General features: G+C 47.4%; 1 protein-coding gene across 1 annotated transcript in view; it reads right to left on the bottom strand.

Moving 5' to 3' along the window:
* Positions 1 to 25,921, bottom strand: part of RUVBL1 (RuvB like AAA ATPase 1) — a 48,482-nt gene extending 22,561 nt beyond the window's left edge. Inside the window, exons 1-6 of the mRNA XM_062200569.1 lie at positions 25,678 to 25,921; positions 21,944 to 22,030; positions 15,095 to 15,227; positions 5,430 to 5,581; positions 1,231 to 1,320; positions 311 to 460 (exon numbers count right to left, since the gene is read on the bottom strand). Of these exons, the coding sequence (XP_062056553.1) occupies positions 311 to 460; positions 1,231 to 1,320; positions 5,430 to 5,581; positions 15,095 to 15,227; positions 21,944 to 22,030; positions 25,678 to 25,818 (753 nt within the window). The 5' untranslated portion in view covers positions 25,819 to 25,921. The remainder of the gene's footprint in view (positions 1 to 310; positions 461 to 1,230; positions 1,321 to 5,429; positions 5,582 to 15,094; positions 15,228 to 21,943; positions 22,031 to 25,677) is intronic.
* Between the last annotated feature and the right edge of the window lie 495 nt (positions 25,922 to 26,416).

Below are 26,416 nucleotides of genomic sequence, written 5' to 3'. Positions count from 1 at the left end.
ACCCCAAGTTCCTTGTATACATACAGACTAGTGCACACTTCAACCCAGAACCCTGTGCACACAGACTACTGTGAAATTCATCTTCAGAGCCTCCTGCAGACAGAGTAGGGTGTACTTCACCCCAAGTTCCCTGTACACATGCAGACTAGCGTGCACGTCACCCCCAGAGACCAGTGTGCGATTCATTGCCAGAGCTCCATGCACACACTGACCAGTATGCAATTCACCCTGAGTTCCCTGTACACACGCAGACTAGTGTGCACTTCACTCCCTGACTGTTGCGTCGGGTCATCCAGCGCTGAGGCAATACCTGGGGCCGTGCATTAGCCACATCCAAGTCATGCAAGGTCACATCCTGGATGATCTCCTTCTTCTTATGCACGTCCCCCTTTGGCAACGGGACATACTCTTCAGCTTCAAGGTCGAATTCTGTGGCATAGGTATCACATCTGCCTTGCCTCTGCACAAAGAGAGAAACATGAGTGCCCGCTGAGTTTCCACTGCCAAGTCCCCAAGTGGCATGGTGCGAAGTGAGATAAAGTTCTCAGCCTACTTGAGAAACTCCAAGTATGCCCACTCCTCAGCTGCCAAGAGAGGGAGCCTATCTGCTCATCACTGGGCTCCAAAAACTCAGCTGAAAAACACCTGATACCTTCTCCAAGAACGCCCACCCCACCCCCGCGCTTTTTCTTTTAACTGTATGCAACTCCCGATAAAGGGCAAATCCAGTAGATTAACTGGAGACGGAGAGAGCTGCTCAGACTCTTTTGTAGGTGGGTGATTTATTGGATGATATGAAGTATTATGCTCATCCATTAAACAGTGAGGAACACTGTACAGGACACTGAAAATCAGATATAAAAAGAATGCCAACTAATGTAGCATTCCTTCCCACATGCATATATCTTGGGAAGAAAATACCAAAGAGATAAAAGGAAGATTAAATACACCGCACATTTCAATTTGAAAATGACTAAAGTTGTTTTGGTTTCTCACCCTGCACTCCCCCTCTGAAGAGGCTTTAGTATTTTTCTAACACACTGTCTGTTTTAATCATGAGAATGCTAAAGAATGAAGATAAAGGGAAAACAAACGTTATTATATACAAAGGGACAGCTGCTGACCTTGCACCAGCATGGCACCAGGCGCCAGCCCTCCCCACACCCTGTAGCCTCGGACTCTGCCTGGCAAACAAACCAGGGATGGAGCTTTGTCTCAAGGAAGCGTTACCTTTACAGCCCCACTGTTGGCTTCGATGTAAATCACATCCCCAGCCTCCACTCGCTCTTTCTGCAAACTTTCAAAAATGCTGGGGTCCAGCTGAAAAATAAAGAAACGGTGAATCAGAGCCGAAAAGCATACTCTGTTTATTTCTGACACCCTGACTGCACGAAGAGAGCTGTGTGTGTGTGTGTGCGCATAGGTGTATTAAGGACATGCAGCAATGGGAATGTGTGAGTGTGGCATGAGACTGGACTCAGGAATGAGTGTACCGGGGAGACAGCAGAAAGGTAAGGCGTGTGAGGGGCACAGGGAATACCTACACTCTCCCTCGTCACTTGACTCCAGCGTTGGACACTGGCAGCAGGTGTTTATGAGGATGGCTCCGGCTGCTTCCAGATGAGGCCTACACTGCCCAGGAGACCACATCACTGGGCATCCTGAGATTTCCTTCCTGATTTGCTCTCACATTCTCCTCACCTTGGCTGGATGGCAGGACTTTCTGCACTGAAGCACCTGCCAGCACCTGCTGCCTAGTCTCCAAGTCAGCATGTGGCGGGGCTGTGACTCTAGACAGCGCTCACTGACTGTTTCCTCATTTATATGATAGCACCCTGCTGCCATCACGCACACAGGAAATTCAAAGGGCAGCATAAGGAAGGATCTGTCCCAAGCCTTTTGCTGGAAATCCTGGGTGTGTACAGCGGGGTTCTGCCTGCTTCCACCTCCAGCAGTGGGAATGAGCACACTTTGGGAACTGCTGCTTTTCTTTTCATCTTCTGGATGCAGACTACTCTGAATGGTCAATATTCTAGGACAGGGCTAGAATTATAAGGACTCAGTTATTAGATACCAGGTTGAACTTCAGAAAGAGCTACATTATTTAATGTGGTTGTGGTAGAACAAAAACTTGGACTTTGTCTGAAATAAAATTAGAGTAAAAAACCCAGACTCAGTGAAAGAAGTCAGACACAAAAGGACACATATTACATGATTCTATTTATATGAAACGTTCCCCTACAAAGGCAACTCTATAGAAACAGAAAGTAGATCAGTGGCTGCTCGGGGGTATGGTAGGAATGGGGAGAGATGGTAAATGGACATAAGGTTTCTTTTTTGGATGATGCAATTGTTCTAACATTAGATTGTGGTGATGGTTACACAACTGTAAATACATTAAAATTCCTTGAGTTATTGAAATGAGTGAATTTTATTAAAAATTATATCTCAGGGCCGGCGCCATGGCTCACTTGGCTAATCCTCCACCTGCAGCGCCGGCATCCCAGGTTCTAGTCCTGACTGGGGCTCCGGGTACTAGTCCTGGTTGCTCGTCTTCCAGTCCAGCTCTCTGCTATGGCCCAGGAGGGCAGTGGAGGATGGCCCGAGTGCTTGGGTCCCTGAGCCCGCATGGTAGACCGGGAGGAGGCACCTGGCTTCTGGCTTCAGATCGGCGCAGCGCCATTAGGGGAGTGAACCAATGGAAGGAAGACCTTTTCTCTGTCTCTCTCTCATTGTCTATAACTCTACCTGTCAAATAAAAATAATAATAATAAAAATATATATCTCAGCAAAGCTGTTGAAAAAAAATAAACAACCATCACAGCAATAAACCCAAGGCTCTACTTCTCGCTGGCGGAATAAGAATGATGGCCTCTTGGCCACACTGCCGTGAGCAGGAGACCCACAGTGGGCAAGCCCCCGAGGCAGAGCCTGCTAGGAGGTAGAGCAAGTACTTAATGCCAATGGTACTCTCCTTGCCAGGTGCATCGGCCCTCATACTTCAATGTCCATCAAGTACTTGGGCTCCTTCTATCCAAACATCTCATACATACACTAAAAGAATTTAAGAAGTATTCATTCTGGAAGAAAACTTCCTCTTCTTTATGTTATTTTCTTAAAGAACCTATGCACAGCAGGCTTATGGATAGCTAAAATTTAACCTACGTGCCTTATTTTATCTATCCTACTTTGGAGAGTATCTTTTTTTTTTTTTTTTTGCCTCAAGCATTTTTATGCCGGCTAATTTCCCAATGAATTGACTGAAGATGTAATTACTGGAAAGGTGGCATATCCTGGTATGAAATCTAATTAATACAGAACATAAGGGATGAGGGATAGATATAAAAGATATTTGCAGAGGCAAGCTCCTGAGATGGAAACCTTGTTAGGAAAAAGAAAAACGGCCCTTTGAAGAAGTGACATTTTTACGATCTCCATAAAGCGGTGACCAAGAAACAACCTTACAGAATCAAAGAACCATAAAATTGTAGAAGAGAGTAAAGATGGAGAAATTACATGGCTGATCTACTGCAGCTTCTAGACGAGAAAGCTGAGTCCCAGAGAACTCAACTGACTTCTGAGGGCCACACAGCAAGCGGAGGGCAGCCAGACCAGTGGTGCTTCAGAGTCCGCCCTGCCCTCAACTGTCTGTGACCCCAGAGTAAATGCTGCATCTCTTTTTTGTGCTTCCTTCTTTCATCTGCAAAATCACAAAGTACACACACACACAAACATACACACGTAAAACTGTAAGTGAAATATCTGATGAAGCCCTTAGCCCAGGGCTTGGTGTATATGAGAAGCGAGAGCAATGGTAGCAATCTTTTTATCATTAACAACAAGAAGGTAAAGCATACAAAGCACACCTGCCCATTTTTCTAACTGAAGACTCCCATGATGACACTAGCAGTTACCACTCAGGAACTAGGCAGGGTGCCCAAAGCTGCAAGTTTCATGGCTGTAACTCTGGGAGATAGGTCATTATCATCCCTACTTAACATACAAAGCGGGCCTGCCTGTGGCTTAACGGGTTAAGCTGCCTGCAGTGCAGGCATCCCACTTGGGCACTGGTTAGTGGCCTGGTTGCTCCACTTCCAATCCAGCTCTCTGCTGTGGCCTGGGAAAGCAGTAGAAGATGGCCCAAGTTCTTGGGCCCCTGCACCTGCAAGGGAGACCTGGAAGAAGCTCCTGGCTCCTGGCTTCAGACTGACATAGCTCTGGCCATTGCAGACAACTGGGGAGTGAACCAATGGAAGGAAGACCTCTCTCTCTCTCTGCCTCTCTGTCTCTCTCTTTCTCTCTCTCTCTGCCTCTCCTCTCTCTGTGTAACTCTTTCAAATAAATAAATACATTTTTAAAAATACAAAGAAACAATTTCTCAGACATCAAGTCACCTGCCTCATGTCATGCAGCTGCAAGCAGCAGTCAGGATCCCCTTCAGGATACAGACTCCCAAATTCCTGTTCTTGCCAGAGGTGCCCTGCTGCCAGCACCCTGGAGGTTTACAGGGCAGGTGTCTGAGGAGGAACTTCAAGGGTTGTGTCCAGCCTCACGGGCTGTCTATGGCAGTTACAGAGCCCTGGCCTGAGCATGAGCACCCACTGGAGTAACTGCAGGTTTCTTGCCTGTGACCAACATGAAGCTGCAGTCAGGATCCAGCGCCTGGCCCCCAGGAAGTCCCCCATCACCCATACACAACTCTTACCAGACGACTCAGTGCCGTGGCTTTCTGGGCACGAACACTGCTAACTGGCAGGAGCGATGCCCAGGGTCTTCAACGCACAGTCACAGTGTGACACAGGATGGAGGGGCAGTGCCTTAACTACACATGGCCGGCGCCGTGGCTTAACAGGCTAATCCTCCGCCTTGCGGCGCCGGCACACCGGGTTCCAGTCCCGGTTGGGGCGCCGGATTCTATCCCGGTTGCCCCTCTTCCAGGCCAGCTCTCTGCTGTGGCCTGGGAAGGCAGTGGAGGATGGCCCAAGTCCTTGGGCCCTGCACCCACATGGGAGACCAGGAGAAGCACCTGGCTCCTGGCTTCGGATCAGCACGATGTGCCAGCCGCAGCGGCCATTGGAGGGTGAACCAGCGGCAAAAAGGAAGACCTTCCTCTCTGTCTCTCTCTCTCACTATCCACTCTGCCTGTCAAAAAATAAAAATAAAAAATAAAAAAACTACACAGCTCACACGTCAACACACGTTTCCTTGCAGTAAGCAAGAAGAGTAAGAACCACCTCTCCTGAGTGCTCCCACTATAGCCCTACACTAGCTACAGCTGTTTACACATAACACCCTGGAAATACTCCTGTGTGGCATCAGCGCCCACAATGCACAGATGAAGGAACTGGGACACAGCTGGGGTACACTACCTGCCCAAAGCTACACAGAAATGAAATTCAAAAGAAAAGGGCCCATAGACACATACTCACCTTCAACTGTTTGGTTCCTTTGGCTGTTTTGAGTCCTATGATCACGTGGCTAATGGTTTTGCCATACCCCCCCATGGGGTTCTCCGTCTCACACGGAGTCAGTTCTGTAACTTCACCTTCATACACCTCCTTGGTCTCCTTTATCCGCAGCCCTGGAAGAGATGGCAGGTGGGCCGGGGGAGAAGCAGAATCCTCTCCCACAACCCAGAACCCTGCTTACTCTGTAACAGCCTGTTTAGCCCAAATCGCCCAAGTCACAAGAACCGACGTATCAGCCTTAACGACGCACGTTCAGAGGTGTCATCACGTACGGGGGGAGGCAACACAAACACAAGTGCAACCAGAGGTGCTACTCAGAAATGCCAAACAGTCCTTTCTGTCAGCTTTTGAAGGGGACTTCTTAGGGCCAAATTCAGAATTAGACACACAAACTATAATTCTCAAAACTATTTCAGACACCTGCTGCTCCTTCGAGGCAGGGAAATTTAGCTATCGTTCGTAATCCAGCCTCTGAACCCACACCAGTCCACTCCACAGGGCACTGACTGTTCATACTCTTGTGCTTGTTTCTTGCATTTTTTCTTAAAAGAAGTTTTTGAACCAATGGAATAACTTACTACAGATCTTCTGATACCATCAGGCCTTATACTGTAATAAGTTGCACTGTCAACAGCAGGAGATACTCAGTCCTCCCAGCTGTTCTGGGTCTCTGCACACCGCAAGAGAAATGCCAAGTTGTCCTTTGCTATCTGCATTGGGCTGTTCTACAAATATTCCAAGGCTACAACCATAGAACCAACCTGCAAAGCACCTGTTTCCTAAGATAAAAGCACTTAGTTTTTACATTAGAATGTTGTAAGTGAAGGTAAATTTTTCTCCTACTTCTAAACATTACCCACATTAGCTGTTTAGTGTCTGCACCAGCCCCTATGATTAATTTCTGAGCACTCATCAAGCTATACCCTATGATTCATGCTCTTTTCTGTATGCGTATATGTTAGACTCAATAACATTTCCATTAAAATGAGGAAAAAAGGGAATAGGGTTTACCAACAAAGCAAAGACAGTTATTAGCAAGGTGAATGTTTTCTTAATCTGGAAGACAAACACACACACACACACACACACAGAGCACTGAACGCTGCTTCTCTGAAAACATAAGTAACATACATCCAAGCACACATATACAGGGTACTTCCAAATATTCTTTTGGCTCCTGGCCAATTGGGGAGTGAACCAACAGATGGAAGACCTCTCTCTCTCTCTCTCTCTCTCTCTCTCTCTCTCCTCTCTCTGTGTAACTCTGACTTTCAAGTAAATAAATAAATCTTTTTTTAAAATTCTATTTGATGTAAATTTTTTTTATATCTATGCACAGGATTTTTATCACCTGTGTTTGCCATGGATTTTTTGAAGACCCCTGGTATACATGCTCACACATTCTTTTGTACCCACACACACATTCACTCCTAGTTTCCAAAGTCTAGGTCAAAGTGTCCAGGTGGCTTCTCTGAAATGAAACCATGCCATCAGTAAGTCAACAGCTATTCAACCTGTTTTCAGAGGATTCTAGAAACATCAACAAGAAAACCGCTCTGGGTTGCTGTGTCTGCCGTTAATTCAAAGATGAGGTGGAAACCTTCTTGGGCCAGCTAGCTGAAGATGTGCTCGGCAGCGGTCCCAAAGTCAAGGGAAAGCTGGCAGACCACGCCACCTGTGATAAACCACGCATCCCTGCAGGCAGTGGCCTCTGCACCCTCCTAACAAATAGGAGGCCTCCCCATCGCTGACCCTCATCCGGCCGTCACCCCACTGCACAGGAAGCACAACAGGAAGCCCTGCCACATCTCGCTCACACTCAGCAGTGTGCACAGCCAGGATGAGCACTCTATCTCCACCTTACAGATGGGAAGCCACTTTCCCTTTTAAAATGTATTTGTCTATTTGAAAGGCAGAGCGACAGAGAGAGAGGGAAAGACAGAAAGAGAGATCTTCCACCCACTGGTTCACTCCTCAAATGGCTGCAACAGCCAGGGCTGGGCCAGGCTAAAGTCAGGAGCCAGGAACTCCATTTGGGTCTCCCACCTGGATGGCAGGGTCCCAGCACTTTGAGACTTAATGGATGGGAGCTCACGCTCTGTCTCTCTACCTCTTAAGCAAAATAAATAAAAGATGGAAGACAAGTATCAACCAATGTATTATAATGACAGGATTTAGAATTTTTACCAATTTTATTCGAAAGGCAGAGAGAGAGAGAGAGCGCGCGAGAGAGAGCTCCCATCTGCTGCTTCAGTCTCCAAACGCTGGCGGCAGCCAGGGCGGGGTCAAGGACAAAGATGGGAGCCATGAAGGGACCCAACTACTTGAGTTCTCTCAGGATGCAAATACCAAGAAACTAGAATTAGGAGTGGAGCCAGGACTGAAGCCCATTAACTTTGATATGCAATGTGGGTGTCCCAAGTGCATCTTAGCTGCTATGCTAAATGCCTGCCCCAACCAATGTGACATATACATCCTTATTTGTATCCTTATTCAAACAATGAGACTATAAAAGAAAAACACATCATGACATTTATGAAACAACTGGAAACCTGAAAACTATACATTAGACAATACTAAGGAATTGTTCATTTTTTCTAGGTGTAATACTGGTATAGGTATTATTTATTTTTAAGATCTCATTTTTGAGAGACATATATTGAAATATTTATGGAAAAATATTTATGAATTAAAAAGCAGGTCTGCAATTTGCTTCAAAATGATTTGCAAGGGGAATGAAGGGGTCTACGATACCAACCAAAATGAACCACAAGCAGAAGCAGGTAACAGGACAGACACATCATACCACTCGACAACTTATAAATATGACATTTTCCATAATAAAAGTTTAAAAAACAATAAATTATGAAATATTACTCTTTAGCCTTCAGAATTGTTGTAATTTTTTTTTAAAACTGACACTATGAAGAGTTGGGGGAAGCCACAGAAAAACAGGAAGGATTATACAACTGGCGGAAATGTAAATCGGTATAAATACTTCAGGAACAACGTGGTATTATCAGCTAAAGTTGAACACCTGTATTTTCTACGATCTTGCAATTCAGTTCCTAGGTATATGCCCAATGGGAACTGTGCGTGTATACGCTGACACAGACTACAATGACCACAGCATCACACATGATCACCAGACAAGGAGACAGAGAACCAAACCACGGCACAGCCACACACCAACAAGAACGAATCACACCCAGAAGGCATAAAATCACCCCGACATTTTAGAAACAAATATTTAAGTGAATAATATTAGTGGGGCCTGGTAACACGAGAACATTTATGGCTTAAGACCAGCGAACAGGGCTCTAATGCTCCACTGGAGTGTGCGGTCAGGGTTCTCAACCCTAACACTCATCTGAGGGGCTTCTGTTGTCCTCCTACCCTCACCCCACCCAAACCATTCATCTCCAATCTCGGGGCTACGACTATGCAGTTATTATCAGACAAGTTGCCTGGATGATCCCACAGTACAACCACAGTTGAGAACCTCTTATTTAAAGAATAAGTTCAAAACTCTCTTCTCTTTTAAAGATTTATTTATTTATTTGAAAGGCAGAGTAACAGAGAAGAGAGAGACCTTCCGTCTGCTGAAGAACTCTCTTCTACCACAAATCTGGAGACACAGAGTACTTCTGATGGCAGGGAGCCCAGATATGAATTTGGCCTCCTTGCTGTTAAGCTACCTCTGTTCTGATATGGGAATATCCCCATGGCACAGACAAATTGCCAATGGTGTCAGGTGTTCTCCCAATCACTTCCCACTTTCAAATGTGGTCATTATCTTATCACTGGGTCAGCTGCCTTCTTTCTCCCAGAAACCCAATCAGGACAAAGACTCTCAGATAGTGAAGTTACAGTTTTACTCTACCTTCATTCCATTTGATAGCCTATAAATGGAAGTGTTGGAATAGCCCCAAAAGAGAGGACGTACTTCACTTTTGCCCTATCAAATTCCTGCTTCCTGAACGTCAAAACAAAACTTTCCAAACAACACGAATGTATCAGAAAACTGCTATAAGCCTGGAAAATTCAACTTCAACTTTTTTTTAATGAAACCTTTTCTATTCCACAGAGATGATTCCTTCAGATGGAATGCTTACCTATATTTACTGTTGGATGGCTGTGACATGAAATTCCTTGAGCAGGGGAAGAAAGGCATTCCCATCTCTCACTAGTGCCCGTATTTATTTAGAAGTTGCTTTGTGCTGACAAGCGGGCAGGGGATGTGGCTGACGGACAATGAAACCGGCTGTTCGCCAGGAAAGGGGCTGAGCTGGCGCTATCTCTGGCAACGACAACACAAATGACACAGGTTTCATCTGCTGGCTCAGGTTTCTAAATCCCTGACAGGGACCTTCATCACATCAAGGAAATAGCACAGACTCCTTGCTTTTTATTTCTGGTCGGCTTCCCGCTTCCTCCCCACCCCCTGCCAACTTCACAGGAATTCAAAGGCGGAGGAAGATGGGCCGGGCTCCTTTTCAGGACAGTCAATGGCCTGTCTTTATTTGATGGTAGGATCAAGAAATTTCTCTTCACCTTACCGCCATCAAAAGAAAGGTACTGCTTCCTCTCCTCAAAAATGTAATCATAAAACCAATGCCAAGGTAACGTCTCCCCGTTCTAATTTAAGTTACCGTTAAGCAAGCCAAACATATGCACAACACCTATGTGAAGGCAGTTTTATCAGACTTCATCAATGTCAGAAAAATATTTTAGGGGCCAATGTTGTGGTGCAGCAGGCTAAGTGGCCTCTTGTGGCACCAGCATGCCAGTTTGAGTACCTGGCTCTGGCTTCAGCCTGGCCTAGCTGTTGCGGCTACCTGGAGAGTGAACCTGCAGATGGAAGCACTCTCTCTGTCTCTCCCTCTCCCTCTATCATTCTGCCTTTCAAATAAATAAATAAGTACACCAATAAACCTTTTAAATACTATCTATCTCATTAATTGAGTTAAATACAATGTTTAAACAAAAAGTACCACGGTAAGGGGTGAGGCCAGCACTGTGGTGTAGTGGATAAAAGCTGCTGCCTGCGGTGCCAGCATTCCATATGGGCACCGGTTCTAGTCCTGGCTGCCCTACTTCCAATCCAGCTCTCTCCTATGACCTGGAAAAGCAGTGGAAGATGGCTCAAGTCCTTGGGCCCCTGCTCCTGCATGGGAGTCCCGGAAGAAGCTCCTGGCTCTTGGCTTCGGACCAGCACAGCTCCAGCCGTTGCAGCCATCTGGGGAGTGCACCAGTGGATGGAAGACCTCTCTCTCTCGCTCTCTGCCTGACTCTCTGTGACTCTGCCTTTCAAATAAATAAATAAATCTTAAAAAAGAAAAAAAAAAAAAAGAAAAAAAACAGAGTAACGTGTAGGCACAGCAGTTTTAAGTCACCGCTTGCATGCCCACATCCTCTATCAAGTGTGCCTGGGTTCAAGTTCTGGTGCCTCTGCTTCCAATCTGGCCCTGCTAACGTGAACTCTGGGAGGCAGCAGCTTCCGCCTGGCCCAGCCCTGGCGGTTGATATTTGGGGTCCAGCTGATGGGAGACCTCTGTGAGTCAAAACTCCAAGGAGGCCACTATCTGTCACATGTGGGCTCAACCTTACAAACATAAATGTTTAGCTACAAGAGCCAGACACAAAAACACAGGAAGTATGATCTCATGTAGATAAAGTAGAAAGTTAAGCCATCTGTTTAGGGACACTAGGGGATGAGAGCACATGTCATTCCACACACACCACACATCGTGGGTTCCGCCCAGCAGAGAAGGCACTGATCAGCTGGAGGCGTGTGGCATCTGAGGTGCTGGTTTGCTCTGTGCCTTGAGCTGCAGAAGCACTTATAATTACTGTGTGTTGTACATACTTTTCTCTATAGACATCATACTCAACTTTAAAATGGTACCAAAGGAGCCGGTGCCACGCCACAGCAGGAAAAGCCACCGTCTGCACTGCCACTGGTCCCACATGGGCACCAGTTCTAGTCTCGGCTGCCCCACTTCCAATCCAGCTCCCTGCTAATATACCTAGGAAAGAGTGGAAGATAAACCAAGTACTTGGGCCCCTCTAACCACATGGGAAATCCAGATGAAGCTCCTGGTCCTGGCTTTAGCTTGGCCCAGATAAATAAATAAAACTTTAAAAAAAAGGGTACCTAAAAATTCCAGTATTTCATGGTAAAAAATATTTCAACTTAAGAAATATTTTGCAGTTTTAAGAAGCACATACTGGGGCTGGCGCCATGGCTCACTTGGTTAATCCTCCACCTGCGGCGCCAGCATCCCATATGAGCACCGAGTTCTAGTCTCGGTTGCTCCTCTTCCAGTCCAGCTCTCTGCTGTGGCCCGGGAGGGCAGTGGAGGATGGCCCAGGTGCTTGGGCCCTGCACCTGCATGGGAGACCAGGAGGAAGCACCTGGCTCCTGGCTTTGGATCGGCGCAGTGCCGGCTGTAGCGGCCATTTGGGGAGTAAACCAACAGAGGGAAGACCTTTCTCTCTGTCTCTCTCTCTCACTGTCTGTAACTCTACCTGTCAAATAAATAAAAAAAGAAGTACATACTGAGAGTAACACAAAAATTCAGCCTCTGGACACAATTCCCAATCTCTGGAGTGGAACAAGAGTCACAAACTCTGATGCTGACAGAGGCCTGGTCAGAAAGAGGAGACAGTGAGTGCGGTGCAGGCTGCAGCGGAGGGGAGGGCGAGCCGCTCAGAAAGGGCGGTGCTTACTCAGCTCCGCCTGCTGTTCCATGCAGGAGTGGATCCAGCAGTGTCTGACCTAGCAGTTAAGACGCCACCTGCGACACCCACATCCCGTCTCAGAGTGGAGGGCCTGGAGTTCCAGCTTCCTGTAGATGAGCACCCTGAGCAGTACTGATGATGGTTCAAGTAGTTGAGTCCCTGCCCCGAAATGAAAGACAAGGATTGAGTTCTCAGTTCCTCCTCAGCTGTTGCAGACCTCTGGGGAGTAAACCAGCAGACAAGACAGCAATCTCTTTCTCTCTGCCTTTTAAATAAATTAAATTAAATAACTGTTTTTTAAAAAGAAGCCAGAAAACAGCGCCGCGGCTCAATAGGATAATCCTCCGCCTGTGGCACCGGCACACCGGGTTCTAGTCCCAGTTGGGATGCCGGATTCTGTCCTGGTTGCTCCTCTTCCAGTCCAGCTCTCTGCTATGGCCTGGGAGTGCAGTGGAGGATGGCCCAAGTCCTTGGGCCCTGCACCCACATGGGAGACCAGGAGAAGCATCTGGCTCCTGGCTTTGGATCAGCGTGGTGCACCGGCTGCAGCGGCCATTGGAAGGTGAACCAACAGAAAAGGAAGACCTTTCTCTCTGTCTCTCTCACTGTCCACTCTGCCTGTCAAAAAAATAAAATAAAAGAAGCCAGAAAGAAGGAGTTTATGACATCTCTCCTTTCCTAAATACAACTAGCCCTCTATCTGTGGATTTCGTATCTGTAGAATATCTGGTTGTTTTTTTAAAAATTGCATTTGTACAGATTTTTTTCCTTGTCATTATTCCCCAAACAATACAATATAATAACTATTTACCTAGCATTGACATTGTATCAGCTATTACAAATAATGTAGAGATGATTAAACTTATACAGGAAGATGTGCACAGGTTATATACAAACGCTACGCCACTTTTATAGAAAGGACTTGGGCATCTGCGGGTTTTGGTATCCAGAAGGGTTCTAGAACCAAGTCCCTGAGGATATCAAGGAAACACCATTCTGGAAAATAATTCCAAATTCATAAGAAAAAAAAATATAAACCAAACAATATATTCTTTAGTTAAAGATTTTTCTATCTGCTGCAAAGTCTATCTATTTCTCTCATTCATTGAGAAAAACCTTACTGAGTACCCACTATAGGCCAGGAGCTGGTGCTACAAAGTTGAACACTGTGCACTATATCCCTACAGACACTGAATAAACACCCAATCTAGAGCAGATATCACAGTACAGTGGGTTAAGTTGTTGCTCGGGAAGCTTACATCCCGTATCAAATGCCTGGGATCAAGTCTCGCCTCGGCTTCCAACCCCCCTTCCTGCTACTGCATATTTTGGGGAGGCAGCAGGTGATGGCTAAAGGACGTGGGTCCCTGTCTCCCACATGGGAGACCTGGATGGAGCTCCAGGCTCTTGGATTCGGCCTGGCCCAGCCCCAGCTGTTGCAGGCATTTGGGGAGTGAACCAGTGGATAGAAGACCGCCCCTTCTCTGCCACTCTGCCTTTCAAATAAACTTTTAAATAAACACACCCAATGTGCTCCTTCGCATACCTTCCCATCCCAGAACCGGCCAATCCTGGACATCATCTTCGACGTTTTTTTTCAGTGCTTACACTGCCTCCATGAGGAAATCCCGTAAGCTCCACCATACAAGTACATCCGGGATCTAACCACTGGCACCTCTGCCTCTGCCGCTCAGGTCCACGCTACCCCTACACCTGCCCAGACTTCTTGCTCACCTCCCTCTTCTATGCTCATGCTTTTCACCATCTTCTGTCTACACCCAGCCTGGAAAATCCTGTAAAACCAAAACCAGAGCCCACGGATATGTGGCATTCTCCAAATGCTTCTTTTGTTCAGCACAAAATCTAAAGCCCTGACCATGGCCCAGGACCCCACACGATCTGATCCTTAAACTAAAACTTACATGAGTCTTGGACTTCCACCATCTCCTCTGAGTTCTCTAGCAAACCTCCTTCTCAGGAAGTCACCTTGGTATGACAAACAAGCGTCCACAGCTCATTACTCTAAAGATACTCCTACAAGCGCACAGAGACATGGACAGGGATATGTCTGGCAGCCTAAATGCCAAAAAGGCAGAAATGGCTTGGTAAATGTACTGCTCTGTGACAATGACAAGGAAGAAGCTAGTTGCAAAAGCGGATCTGAGGGGTAGGATTTGCCCAGTGCTAGGCCAGCAGACATGGAGTCAGAAGACTGGCCTGGAAGCCCCACCTGGCCAGAGGGAAACCTCCAGCAGAGGCCATTTTCTCCTCTCAGTAACTCTTCAGAGCGCAGGCTTTAGAGATCAGGCAGACGGCAGTCCAAACTGTGGCTCTGCGACCTGTTAGCTGAGCCACCAGCAAATTATTTAACTTCCTGGGGCGGTTTCTTCATACAGACTCTTCTTGGGAGAGTGAGAGACCTGGCCTGGTAAAGGCACTCAGTATGGTAACCCCAGGCCCCACGAAGCTCGCGCAAGCCTCAGAGCTCTGCCAGCTCCACGTGGCTTTTTCCTCCCGGTTCTGCTGGCTGCAGGACCAGGGGCATTCTGGCAGCATGGTGCACCATGATTCGGCTTAAGTTCAAATCCTTTTCAGCTCTCAGGCACCTCGAAAAGCAAAATAAGGCTGCCAGGAAAATCTGAGTTGTTTTTTTTCTTTAATGTTATAGCCACATCTACTCTGTTACATGAAGAATCTCCCTCCAGTCACCAGGTCCACCTTTGCTCTGATGGCTAAAGCGCTTCAACACTAAAGCTGGGCTGTTGGCTTTTGTTTTGTCGACCAAGATAATGAGAATGCTGTCGAAAGAAAGGCAGCAGGGCAAGTCCAAGGACACGTCCATGATGAAGAGGCTTCACCCCTCCCACACACGCGCCACTCACCAATGGCCCTGCGGAAGTTCTCCATCAGCACCTCTGTCTTCTTGATCTCCGTCGAGTAGACTTCACTGCCCACCATGGGGCAGAAAGGGACCTTACTACCCAGCTCCTGAGCAATAGCCAGGGCCAGAGCCGTCTGCAGAAGGAGAAAGTGGAAACACTGGTTTACAGCCTTGAAAACAGCATGACTCAGACACAAAAAAATCATGAACCCAGAATGACTGAGTATCTCTAGTCCTTTTCGTTTTCCCATCACTTGGCATGTCTCACAGAATGAATGTTTGATGACTTTTGTTCACAATTTGCCTCATGAATGGCACCTTTAATCGTCTCCATAATGACAAATCATCATTCCCTGAGACTCACTGGGCATACGCCCAACCCTAAGTGCTACCCAGGACTTTCACACTTGCCCCATGAAGCTGACATGACTACTCTCCTACATTACAGAGGAGAGATTAAAAAACACACCCTAGGCACCATCATTCACAGAGAGGCAGAGTGGAGATTTAAACTCTGGCAGGATTCCAGGGATCGTGTCGCCACTGCCGTCAGTACAGCTTCCAGAACCGCTCCCTCAGTGTCAAAGCAGGACCCTGTCCCTCCTGCTCAGAACACCTCTGCATCTCTGAGCTTCTGCTTTCTGCTTGTACAGCCACAGAAAAACACCCATCCACAGCACGTCAGAAATCAATAAAGAAGAAATGAACTGCTTGATGTCATTCAATGTGAAGGGGCCCACAAATAGTGAGAAATGATACATCAGCTGAACTGTGATGCTCTGAACTGGTCTTAACAAGATACACCTGGACATGCCCTGTGGCAAACAAACTGATTCTGGAATGATACCTACAGCTGGTAGATGCTAAACAGAACCAGACTGAACAAACGATGGTCAAATACCAAGTATGAAAAGCAAATGCTTCAAAGTTGGTACAGGGCTGGGGAATGCCACGGCCTTTCAATGCCATTTTCATCTTTCCTAACTTCGAAACATGAGTCAGTTCCCACATCAGGGCTAAGGAAGAAAACAAGCTCGCTACTGAAAAACAAAGTCTGAGACACTGTTTTAAAATGGGCCTGGTAAAGGCTCCTCTCAGATTTCCTTTCCAAGGCCTCTCTGGAGACCGTTTTGAGATGGCAACATCTGGTGGGACAATCATCCTGCAGCAGAGCACTAACCCGGGGGGCAGACACTAGGTTTTAGTCCTGCTTCTGCCATTAATTTTCGGAGTGACCACAGGCACAGGGCAAATCTCTGGTGCCCAATTTCCTCATCTGTCAAATGGAAGTATTAAACCGTTAGATTAGATCAAAGGTAGCAAACTAGTAACCCGCTGAGTGGTTCTGTCTGAGCTGCATGGTCTCATCTGAGTTTCTAACTCAATATAGTACCAGTTTATAAATTTTGGGAAGTTTCATATAAAATCCAACTGTTTCACGCCTCTCAAACCCAGAAGGTCTGGCCACCATGGGCCCTCGATACCACAGGGCAGCAGCTGCCTGCTCTCATGAAGGTGTGTCCGCTCCAGCCCCCCACAGCCACACTACACCTGCAGGCCTGTACCCAGCTTCTTCACTCAGGCCCGCTGCCTGGTTCCTAGGCTTCTGGGTGGAGTCCCACAGCCGATCCCTCTAAAACTGTAACTAAGAGTGAAGGAAAAATCTCTGGAACATGACAGGACACAATGAGGGGAATGGCGCCCTACACTAGGACTCCCAATAGGGGTCACAGGCCGGCGATGCCCACCTTTTATGCAGACTCAACATTGCCCCAGTCACCCTTCCTTTCCCTGTATTTCCATAGGCCCCAATTCCCCACAGTTTCAACTTTCAAATTTAGTGAGCACATCTGATTCAGTCCTATCTCCGCTCCTTCTACTTAATACAGGAGAGATGATCAATATGCTTCCATTAACGTATAGGGGCTGGCACTGTGGCATAATGGGTCAAGCTGTCACCTGCAGTGCTGACATCCCATATGTGCACCTTGAGTCTTGGTTGTTCCACTTCCAACCCAGCTCCCTGCTAACACACCCAGGAAAGCAGCAGAAGATAGCCCAGGTCCATGGGCCCCTGAACCCAGGTGGGAGACCTGGAAGAAGCTCCTGGCTGCTGGCTTCAGATTGGCCCAGCACCTGCCACTGTGGCCATCTGGGGAATGAACTAGTGGGTGGAAGGTTCTTTCACTCTTTCTCTCTCTCTCCCTCTCTCTCCTAACTCTGCCTTTCAAATAACATAAATCCTTATTTAAAAAATATGATAAACACAGGCATTTAGTATAGTGGCTTAAGTAGCCGCTTGGGATGCTCACATCCCATACTAGAGTGCCTGGTTCGAGTCCTAGCTCCTTGCTTCTAATCAGCTTCATGCTAATGTGCATCCAGGGAAGCAGCAGACGATAGTTCAAGTGCTTGGGTCACTGCCAGCCATGAAAGACTCAGACTGACTTCTGGGCTCCTGGCTTTGGCCTGGTCCAGCCTGGCTGTTGCAAGCACTTGTGGGAGTGAACCAACAGATCAAAGAGCCTATTACCTCTCTGCCTTTCAAGTAAAATAAAAATAAATAAAAATGTAAGAATAATAAGATACGACAGCTGATTAGGAAATGCTTCCCATGTCTAGTTTCTTCCTAAAGGATCCCAGAAGGTATATGATACAGCCAGTATACCTACACCCGCTATATAGTGCTATATATATCTCAACGAATTCTTCCACATAGCCCATGAACCCGGTAATCTAGTTTATATTTTACAGATTAAGAAACTGAAATGCAGAGGTTACCAACCCACTCAGATCAAAGGGTTAGCAAGCAGCAGAGCCAGGACGCACATGCCAATCTCTATAACCATGAATTCTTTGTGCCCACCTGCCAGAAGAACGCCAAGTAACACCAAAAGGAGGCTGCTGCCCAAAGATGAAGAAAATCTACTCTGTTTGCAAGCTCATCGGAACATCTCCTTTATCTAAAACCCAAACACCAAGCCCACTGTTGACAGTGAGAGGTCCTCAGAGGGGAGCATCCATGGAAACAATGTACCTGCAGCTGGGAAGCGAGCACTGGATCACTGCCCAGCACTCAGGGAAGGAGCCAGACTTGGGCCATCAGCACACTAGACAGCCGGAGAGGCCCATACGGCTTCATGCACACCAGAGGGGACTGGACAAACCTGAAGGCAATACCACAGTGCTGAGAACTTCCACTGTGTCCTGGGAGGAAAGCGGTATAATACCCCAAAGGAATGCACGACTCATGTTTTCAGCTACAGGTCATGCTACATCCACTGAAAACCCCTCCTGCTGCTTAACACCTAGAAATAAATAAATAGACAGACAGATAATCCATGGCAGTAAACTACTATAGTTGTGAAGGTCTGGCACATGTGGATACCAACACTCCAACAAGGTACAGGAGGAAGACAGAAACTCCTGAATGGAAACAGGACCTTCAAGGACCACACATCAGTAGAAAAGGTGGGCTCCAAAAAGAAGTTGCCTGGGGCACAAGGCGGAACCTGTGGGGCCTGTCTTGGCTCTAGCAAGAAAATCCCTCCCTGGCACGCTCTCAGACAGAGGCTCAGAGTTTAACTTCCCTGATGGTCCAGAAAGCTATATTACCAAGTTCCTGCCAGGGAGCCCTGGACTGGCATGGTGGGGCCCTCACAAATTCTCTCAGGAAGCACTCGGCCCTGACTTGAGGGGATTAAAGGAGCCTCAAAGATCTGATCAGTCAAGCTCAAGTCCATAAACAAAGTACAGAATACGAAGCCAATGTCAACATCATAAGAGAAAACAAAAAACCAAAATGCTGGGAAGGACAAGCTTTCTAGAGAGAGACTAAGCAGTCATAACCATGATCTTTGATTGTATCCTGAATTTAAAAAAAAAATTTAAAATTTTTTTTAAAGCAGCCAAAATGGGAACATCTGGAGACTTTTTAAAAATTTTCTACCTTTTTTTTTTTTTTTTTAATTAAAAAATTGAACCTTGCTACATTTGAAGACACCAGCTAACTGATCATGCAGTTGTGTACTAAGAGAACTGGCAGGCTCCTTAATCACAGTCGTCCTTCCTCGGCTCCCGAGACATGACACTGGCTCTGCTCCAAATTTTTAAAAAAGTATTGCTTTTTTAGTTAACAAAAATATGAGAAATTCTAACACAAACTACACATTAGCTACTACGGCAGCAACATTAAATCTGGAGGGTGTGATGATGGTGTCGCAGCCGTGTCTTTGCCACTTACTTTCTAACAGTTCAAAAATAAAACAGAGAAAAAGCAAATGTCACAAAACATTTGCAATTAGCTTTCTACATGCAGAGGATAGAGGGGCTCCTCATACTATTCTTTCAACTTCGGTAGGCTTCAGACTTTCCAGAATGAAAAGGAGGAAAATAGGAGGGGCAGCTGGCGCAGTGGTTAAGATACCACTTGAGATGCCTGACTCTGCTTCCGATCCCCGATCCCCGGTGCCTGTTAATGTGCACCCTAGGAGGCTGTGCACAGGTGCTGGCTCAAACACTTGGGTCACTGCACTCATCTGAGAGACCTGGGCTGAGTCCTGGGCTCCTGATTTCAGCCTGGCCCAACCCCAGCTATTGCAGGCATTTCCATCCATTTCCAGTGGATGGATAATCTCTCTCTTTTTTAGAAATGCAGAAAACTACTCGTGAACTGAATTAATCAGCAATTTAACCACAGCTTAAGGAACACTGAGACTGGAACCGAAGTCTAAAGGAAGTTATTCAGAAGTGAGCAGAGTCAAAAAGGGAAAATATGAAGGAGATGGAGCAAGCACTGTGCACAGTAAGTTAAGCCACGGCCTGCAGCCCCAGCACCCCACATGGGCTGCTCCACTTCCAATCCCTGCTGATGCGCCTGTGAAAGCACTGGAGGACGGCCCAGGCCTTTGGGCCCCTGCACGTACATGGAAGACCCGGAAGGAGCTCCTGGCTTCAGCCCAATCCAGCCCTGGCTGTGGTGGCCACCTGGGGAGTGAACCAGTGGATAGAAGGTCTCTCAGATATCTCTCTCTGTAACTCTCTCTTTTAAATAAATAAAACTTAAAAAGAAAAAAGAAAGAAAAAAAGAAAAGATGAAGGAGAGGCTGCCAAGAAAGACAAAAAGGTCGACATAAGGAGCTCTAGGTCCAGGGTTTCTCAGCTTCGGCTCTACTGACACTTGGAGTCAGAAAGGAGCTGATTCTGGGGGCTGCGCTGGGCACTGCAGGATGCACAGCAGCATGCCGAGCCTCAAGAAGCAGGGGCCAGGAACACCCCCTACTAAGTCACGACAACCAAACAGTGCCGAACGCCCCATGGGAGGCCAGGGCAACACTGTCCCAGGATGAGACCCACTGCAGTCCTAACCTCATTTCAGTGGAGTAGAGACTAGGGTAAGATTATCCCCACAACTGATGAGAGACATAATACTCAGATTCAGGAAACACAATTAACATTAAGCAGGATAAATAAAAATAAATCCACTCTTTGATGTATCACGGTAGAACATTAAAACCAAAAATATCTCAAAAACATCCAGAAACAAGTTAGAACCCTCAGAATCTGCCTTCTTCAAGGTGAACAATGGAATCCAAGAGTAACAAACGCATACAGAAAAATAACGCTGAAGAAAGCATCCGTCCAGCACATCACATACTCAGCACCACTACCATTCAAAACCAATGCCTAAGGCTTTCCCGGCAACAACCTGCGGAAGAAATTCTAAAACGACGGACTTTATGAAGAAGGAAAACGGGGAGAAGGAAGTCTACATATGAGGAGTGGTAGGCAAAGAGGACCTTGCTGGAAGCGGCTCATGGTGGCGTGGCCCTTCCCAGTGCAAACCAACTTCTCACAAACACAGTGCTTCCTCCTCCAGGGCGAGACACCAAAACAAGACACCCATCGGCTCAGTAAGAGGATTTCAAAATTATAATAAAAGCCCTTATTTCACAAGGGATTAGTTCCCTAAGTGCCTGAAACAGGTAAGGCACGTGTAGAGGTAGAATTTAAAGCTGGTTTCTTTACACAGCCCCAGGCTCCTACTCAGTGGCCCTAAGCAGCCCTGTGAATAAGCAAGGCTCAAATTTCAAACCTTGCTGAGTTTCAAGCATTGGCCAGGCCCCTCACAAAGGCCGAAGCTCCATGCCATGGGCTCTGCCCAGAAGGCCTCTTCTTCCCTGCAAAGTCAGGTCCTTTTCCCAACTCAAAGGGCAAAGGTCAAATCTCCAGCCTGCCAGCTCCACCGGGCCTCAGCAGAGCCTCCTGCTCAAACTCCAGCTGCATTTAAGATCAGTCAAGAGCTGGAGGCCCAGCGCTCATCTGAGTCATCTTATGCTGTCATGGTTTCCTGCCTCCCTGCCCTGCGGGGACCGTAAGCCCCTGGAAGATAAAAATCATGCATCCAATCTAATTCTTTTTTTGATATTTTTTTTTCATTTCTCACAGAACCAAAACAGTGACGGGTTAAAGCAAACATTTAGAAAATGCTTGCTGACTCATTTTCTTTCTGCCTCAAATAAGTTGTCTCTCCAAAGATTTTTATGAAGCCATGGGCCAACAGAAATGTATTTCCATAGCAAAGGAGACTTGTAAGAGATAAAGGACAAATTCTAGTGACAATGAGGCCCCTCTGAGGACTTCATTCTTTCTTCTCTGGAGTTAGGCCAGGATGATTTGAAATTTAGAAGCATGGATTTTAGATACTCAATTGTATTACTGCACATTAGCTTTTAAAACATACACATAACCAATTTAGCTAAACAAAGACGAGTAAAGACATAAATTCAATTTGGCCTAGACATTCGAATCATTCTCTTGGGTAGCTTTAAAAATGAGAGAAAATGAGTACCTTGCCAGTTCCAGGAGGTCCTGCCAACAAGACAGCTCTTCCAGCCATTTTCTTGCTTTTGATTAATTCTACTATGACGCCGCATGCCTACACACCACAATGGAAAGAAATAATAAATCAGTATTAAAATGTTTCACAGGGAGGAGAAAAAACTCAGTCCCAGGTCCACACAACTCATGTACTCATCCAGCTAACCCCGTGTGCCAGCAGGCTGCAGACACCGTCCCAAGTCCTGGGGCAGTACAGAAAACCCTCGTGCTCCTGGAACTCAAGTTCAAGGAGCAAACACAAGCTGTGCACAAGATCACTAATGTGAAGGAAAAAGGTAATGAGTGGCTGGGGAGAGCCATCCACCAAGGTCACCCTGCTGACGCTGTACCTGATATCAGACACTCTGGACAGAGCACAGGTCAGTGTTCCGGGCAAGGGGAACAGCAAATTCAAAACATCCAAAACAGAAATGAGCCTGGCGTGTCCGAGAGGCAGAAAGGCTGCAATGACCAAAGAAAGGAACGTGGGGGGAGAGGGGGCGGGGCAGAACAAAGAACAGGAACAGGATTTTATTCTATTCGAATGTAATGGGAAGCCACTGAAACGCTCTTATCTATGTGTCATATTATGATTTGCTTTTATTTTTATTTTTTATTTGAAAGGCAGGGTTAAAGAGAGGCAGAGGCAGAGAGATCGTTCATCTGCTGGTTCACTCCCCAAATGGCCACAACAGCAGGAGCCAAGAGCTTCCTCCAGGTCTCCCACGTGGGTGCAGGGACCCAAGCACCTGGACCATCTTCCAATGCTTTCCCTTAAGCAGAGAGCTGGATCAGAAGAGGAACAGCCAGGACACAAACTAGCGCCCCTATGGGATGCCAACGATGCAGGCAAGGCTCAGCCTACTAGGCCACAGTATGATCTTTTAGCTCCGGGCTCCTGATCAGCCCAGCTCTAGCCATTGCGGCCATTTGGGGAGTGAACCAGCAAATAGAAGACTTTTTTCTCTGTCTCTCCCCTCTCTCTGTCTATAACTCTGCCTCTCAAGTAAGTAAGTAAATAAATAAATGATTAAAAAAAAAAAAAAAAGATCATGCAGGCTGCTGTGTGAATGTACAGTAGGAGTACAAGTGGGGGCAGTGATTTTTAGCCTAGAATACAGAGATAAATTCCAGAGGCCCACACAGCACCTGAAATGAGAAACAAAATTCTATCCATATGTCCTTACGTACATTGTTTTCAAGATGGAGATGAATAGCTCTCATCAGATTCCCAACTTAACCCACTAAAAGTTAAGAATCAATGACACTGGGGCCGGTGCTGTGGCACAGATTAAAGCCCTGGCCTGCAGCGCTGGCATCTCATATAGGAACCAGTTTGAGTCCCAGCTGCTTGACTTCTGATCCTGCTGCTGCTAATGTGCCTCGGAAAACAGTAGAAGATGGCTCAAGTCCTTGGGTCCCTGCACCCACGTGGGAGAGCCGGAACAAGTTCCTGGCTCCTGGCTTTGGTTCAGCTCAGCTCTGGCCATTGTGGCCATTTGGGGAGTGAACCAGTGGATGGAAGATCTCTTTTACCTCTCTGTGTAGCTCTTTCAAATAAATACAATAAATCTTAAAAAACAAAAACAATCACTGATACCAGCTACTAGATGGCCATCAGTGAACTGTGCAAAGCCAACACTGGACGTGAGGGTAAATCTGTGGCACCACTAGATCCACTGATGCCTTCTGAATCCCCAAGATTAAATTATTCAACTACCTGTCAGTGTATTCTACACACACACACACAAATTGGTTACCGGTCCTCAGATATTGTAGAATATTTGACACAAAGGTGTAAGGCTGAGAAAGTCACAGTACTGAGGACCTACATCCCAGGACCACATAATATAAGCTTTGTTCCCTTGAATTAATAACTGATACAAAACCTAAAAGGTGCCTTCTCCTTGCCTGAAGGAAGGCAGTGATCATACTGTTCCCTACTGACAGGATCTTGTGAACTCGTTTGCTCTCTCTATTCCTTGTGGACTGTGAAGTACCTCAGTCACACACTATAGCAGCCCCTAAAATGTGTGCAAGGACTGTGTGTGCACATGCTAGATTCACTGCTGCTTCAATGAGCAGAGTGCCCGTTACAGAGCCCATCAGATATTCTTCAGATGCCGTATTGCTAAAAGGAATAGACTTGCTGTGGTCTCCCATATAATCTTCATATGATCCTCAGCACTGGAGCTCTCTGGGAAACTCAAAATAAGGCAGAGAAGGCTTTCCAAACTTTGGACATGTAACTCTCTTACAGACAGAACCTCTTCCACGTATTCTCCCTCAGTTTACCCTCCAGCTTCCCTGCAGTGAGACACACAGTGAACCCTGACATCGAAAAAGAACTGAACAGGCCTTAGAGTCCACGTTGGCTCTCCGACGAGGACACTGAGCACCAGAGAGGCTGCGGACGCCACCAGCCCCATACAAAAACCTGGCAGCGAAGGTGGGCCTGAGAAACACAGCATCAGAGTTCACGGTATGGATTCTGCAGCCACACAGACCTGAGCTTAACTCCTGGCTCTACCATCCACCAGCACGGGGACCTGAGCCCACATAACCTCCTCATCGGCCCTAAAGGGTTTAGGGGTAAGCTGTACGGATGTTTACTATCTACTTTGAAATGTCAAAGTGGATTGGCAGCTGGATAGATGAACAGATACAAGATAAAGCAATGGCAAAAATATTCATTGTAGATTTTTGGGCAGATATCTACTGGACGAGCCAACATTTCTTACGTTTGAGGAATACTGTACTAAAGTGGGGGAGCAAAATTATCAGTCTGGAAGTGAATAACAAGACAGTGGGAACAAAGCTGCTTAGCACAGTGCTTGGCCCAATCCATGCTAGCTACTTGCAGTAACAGGTGCTTTGTTGAGTCAGGGTCAGGTGTTTCCCTATTGGAAAGATGATGCTCAAAACAGACACCAGAGGCTTGTCTTTGGCCCTTTCCATTAGCAGCATCGGGCTGACAGGCATGTCTTCACTTCATATAAAGTGCAGGTTTTTGTAGCTGTTTAGCCTCCAGGACAGGGCTTTTAGCCTGGAGCGCAGGGGGCTGAGAGAGGGTGGCCGAAACACATGGACGTGCAAATGCCAGTTTTACCCTTACTAAACTAAAGTGGCAAGTGGACAAGCGGCCTCTCCCATCCTTAATTTTTTCGCCAGCAAAACAATATTGTAGGGGAACGGACTTGGCATCCCTGTCACTTTAATATAATCAGGACCGGGGCGACCAAGAAAGATGCTTGCAGGAGTGGGTCGGTCAGATCACTCCTCTCACAGCTCCTCCCCCTCTCTCTCAGCTCCCGGGCCTGGGGACCAGAGCGAGCTTTCAAACTCCTACGGTTTCCCTGCCATGCCGACAAAGCCATGCACAGCGGACCCCTACCAGGACACAGTCATTTTATCGGCCTACACGGTTATCCTCTCAGCTCACCGCACGGAAATGTAAGCGCCGGGAAAGCAGGACCTTTTCTATCCTGTTCCCCGCCGCATGCCGGCGTCGCCAGCCGAGGCCTGGCCCGCAGCCCGGGGCGCCATCAACACCTGTCGGTGAACTGGCACAAACCGCCCCTGCTCCCCGCGGCCCGTCGCCCTTCTCCCACCGCCACCCCGCCAGACCTCCGGCCCCCACTTCAGCGGCTGTGGCGCCGCAGCGGCCCCGCCGGAGCCCCCAGCTCCCCGGTCCGCCCGCCACACCTCTCGCGCGTTCTCCTGGCCCACGAGCCCTGAGGCCGCCTGCTTGGCCAAGCCGCTCTCGTCCAGCCCCAGCCCCTTCACGTGGCTGTGGGAGGCGATGCGCTGCGTCTTCGTGGTGCTCTTCACCTCCTCAATTTTCATTTTTGCAGGCGCCGGGAGCCAAAACCAACGTGGAAAATCAGAACCTACAACTGCGCGCCTGGCGCCCGGGTAACCATGCGGCTGTTACCACGGCGGGTTGCAAGGGCCCGCCTAGGTCCTTGTTCTATTGGCGGAAGCGGAAACGCCTCCGTTCCCCATTGGTTTAAGGCCGCGTCCATCGCGGTTGCCGGTGGAACCCCGCCCATTTACTTCCGGCTGTGTCACTGGGTTGAGTTTCCCCCGAGCCGCCGCTTCCTGCCCCGGCCGGTGGCGGGGAGGCAGAGAGGTAAGCCGTGGTGCGAGCTTGGAGGTGGTGCCTCAAATCTGGATTTTAATCGTTCCATCTAATCCATTATCATAGTTAAACGTCGCGCCTTTCCGCGGAGCTCAGGTTACGGCCTCAGTTTGGACATGCAGGAACTGAGGCGAGCTTAAGCTTTGACTTTGGGTTGGTTGCTCCGAAGTTTTCCAACTCCCAAGCGTTTGCACGTCCCTGCGAAGGTCCCGCTCAGCCAGCCACTCCCAACGCTGCTCCGCTCAAAAACCGCCGTGGAATTGGCTTCTCTGCTTCTCTCCTCCACCCTCCTCCTTTGCTTAA

The sequence above is a fragment of the Lepus europaeus genome, chromosome 9 (assembly GCF_033115175.1).
Source record: "Lepus europaeus isolate LE1 chromosome 9, mLepTim1.pri, whole genome shotgun sequence".
In the NCBI taxonomy this organism is placed as follows: Eukaryota; Metazoa; Chordata; class Mammalia; order Lagomorpha; family Leporidae; genus Lepus; species Lepus europaeus.
The sequence above is the reverse complement of the archived record's forward strand: the minus strand, read 5'-3'. Positions and strand labels throughout refer to the sequence as shown.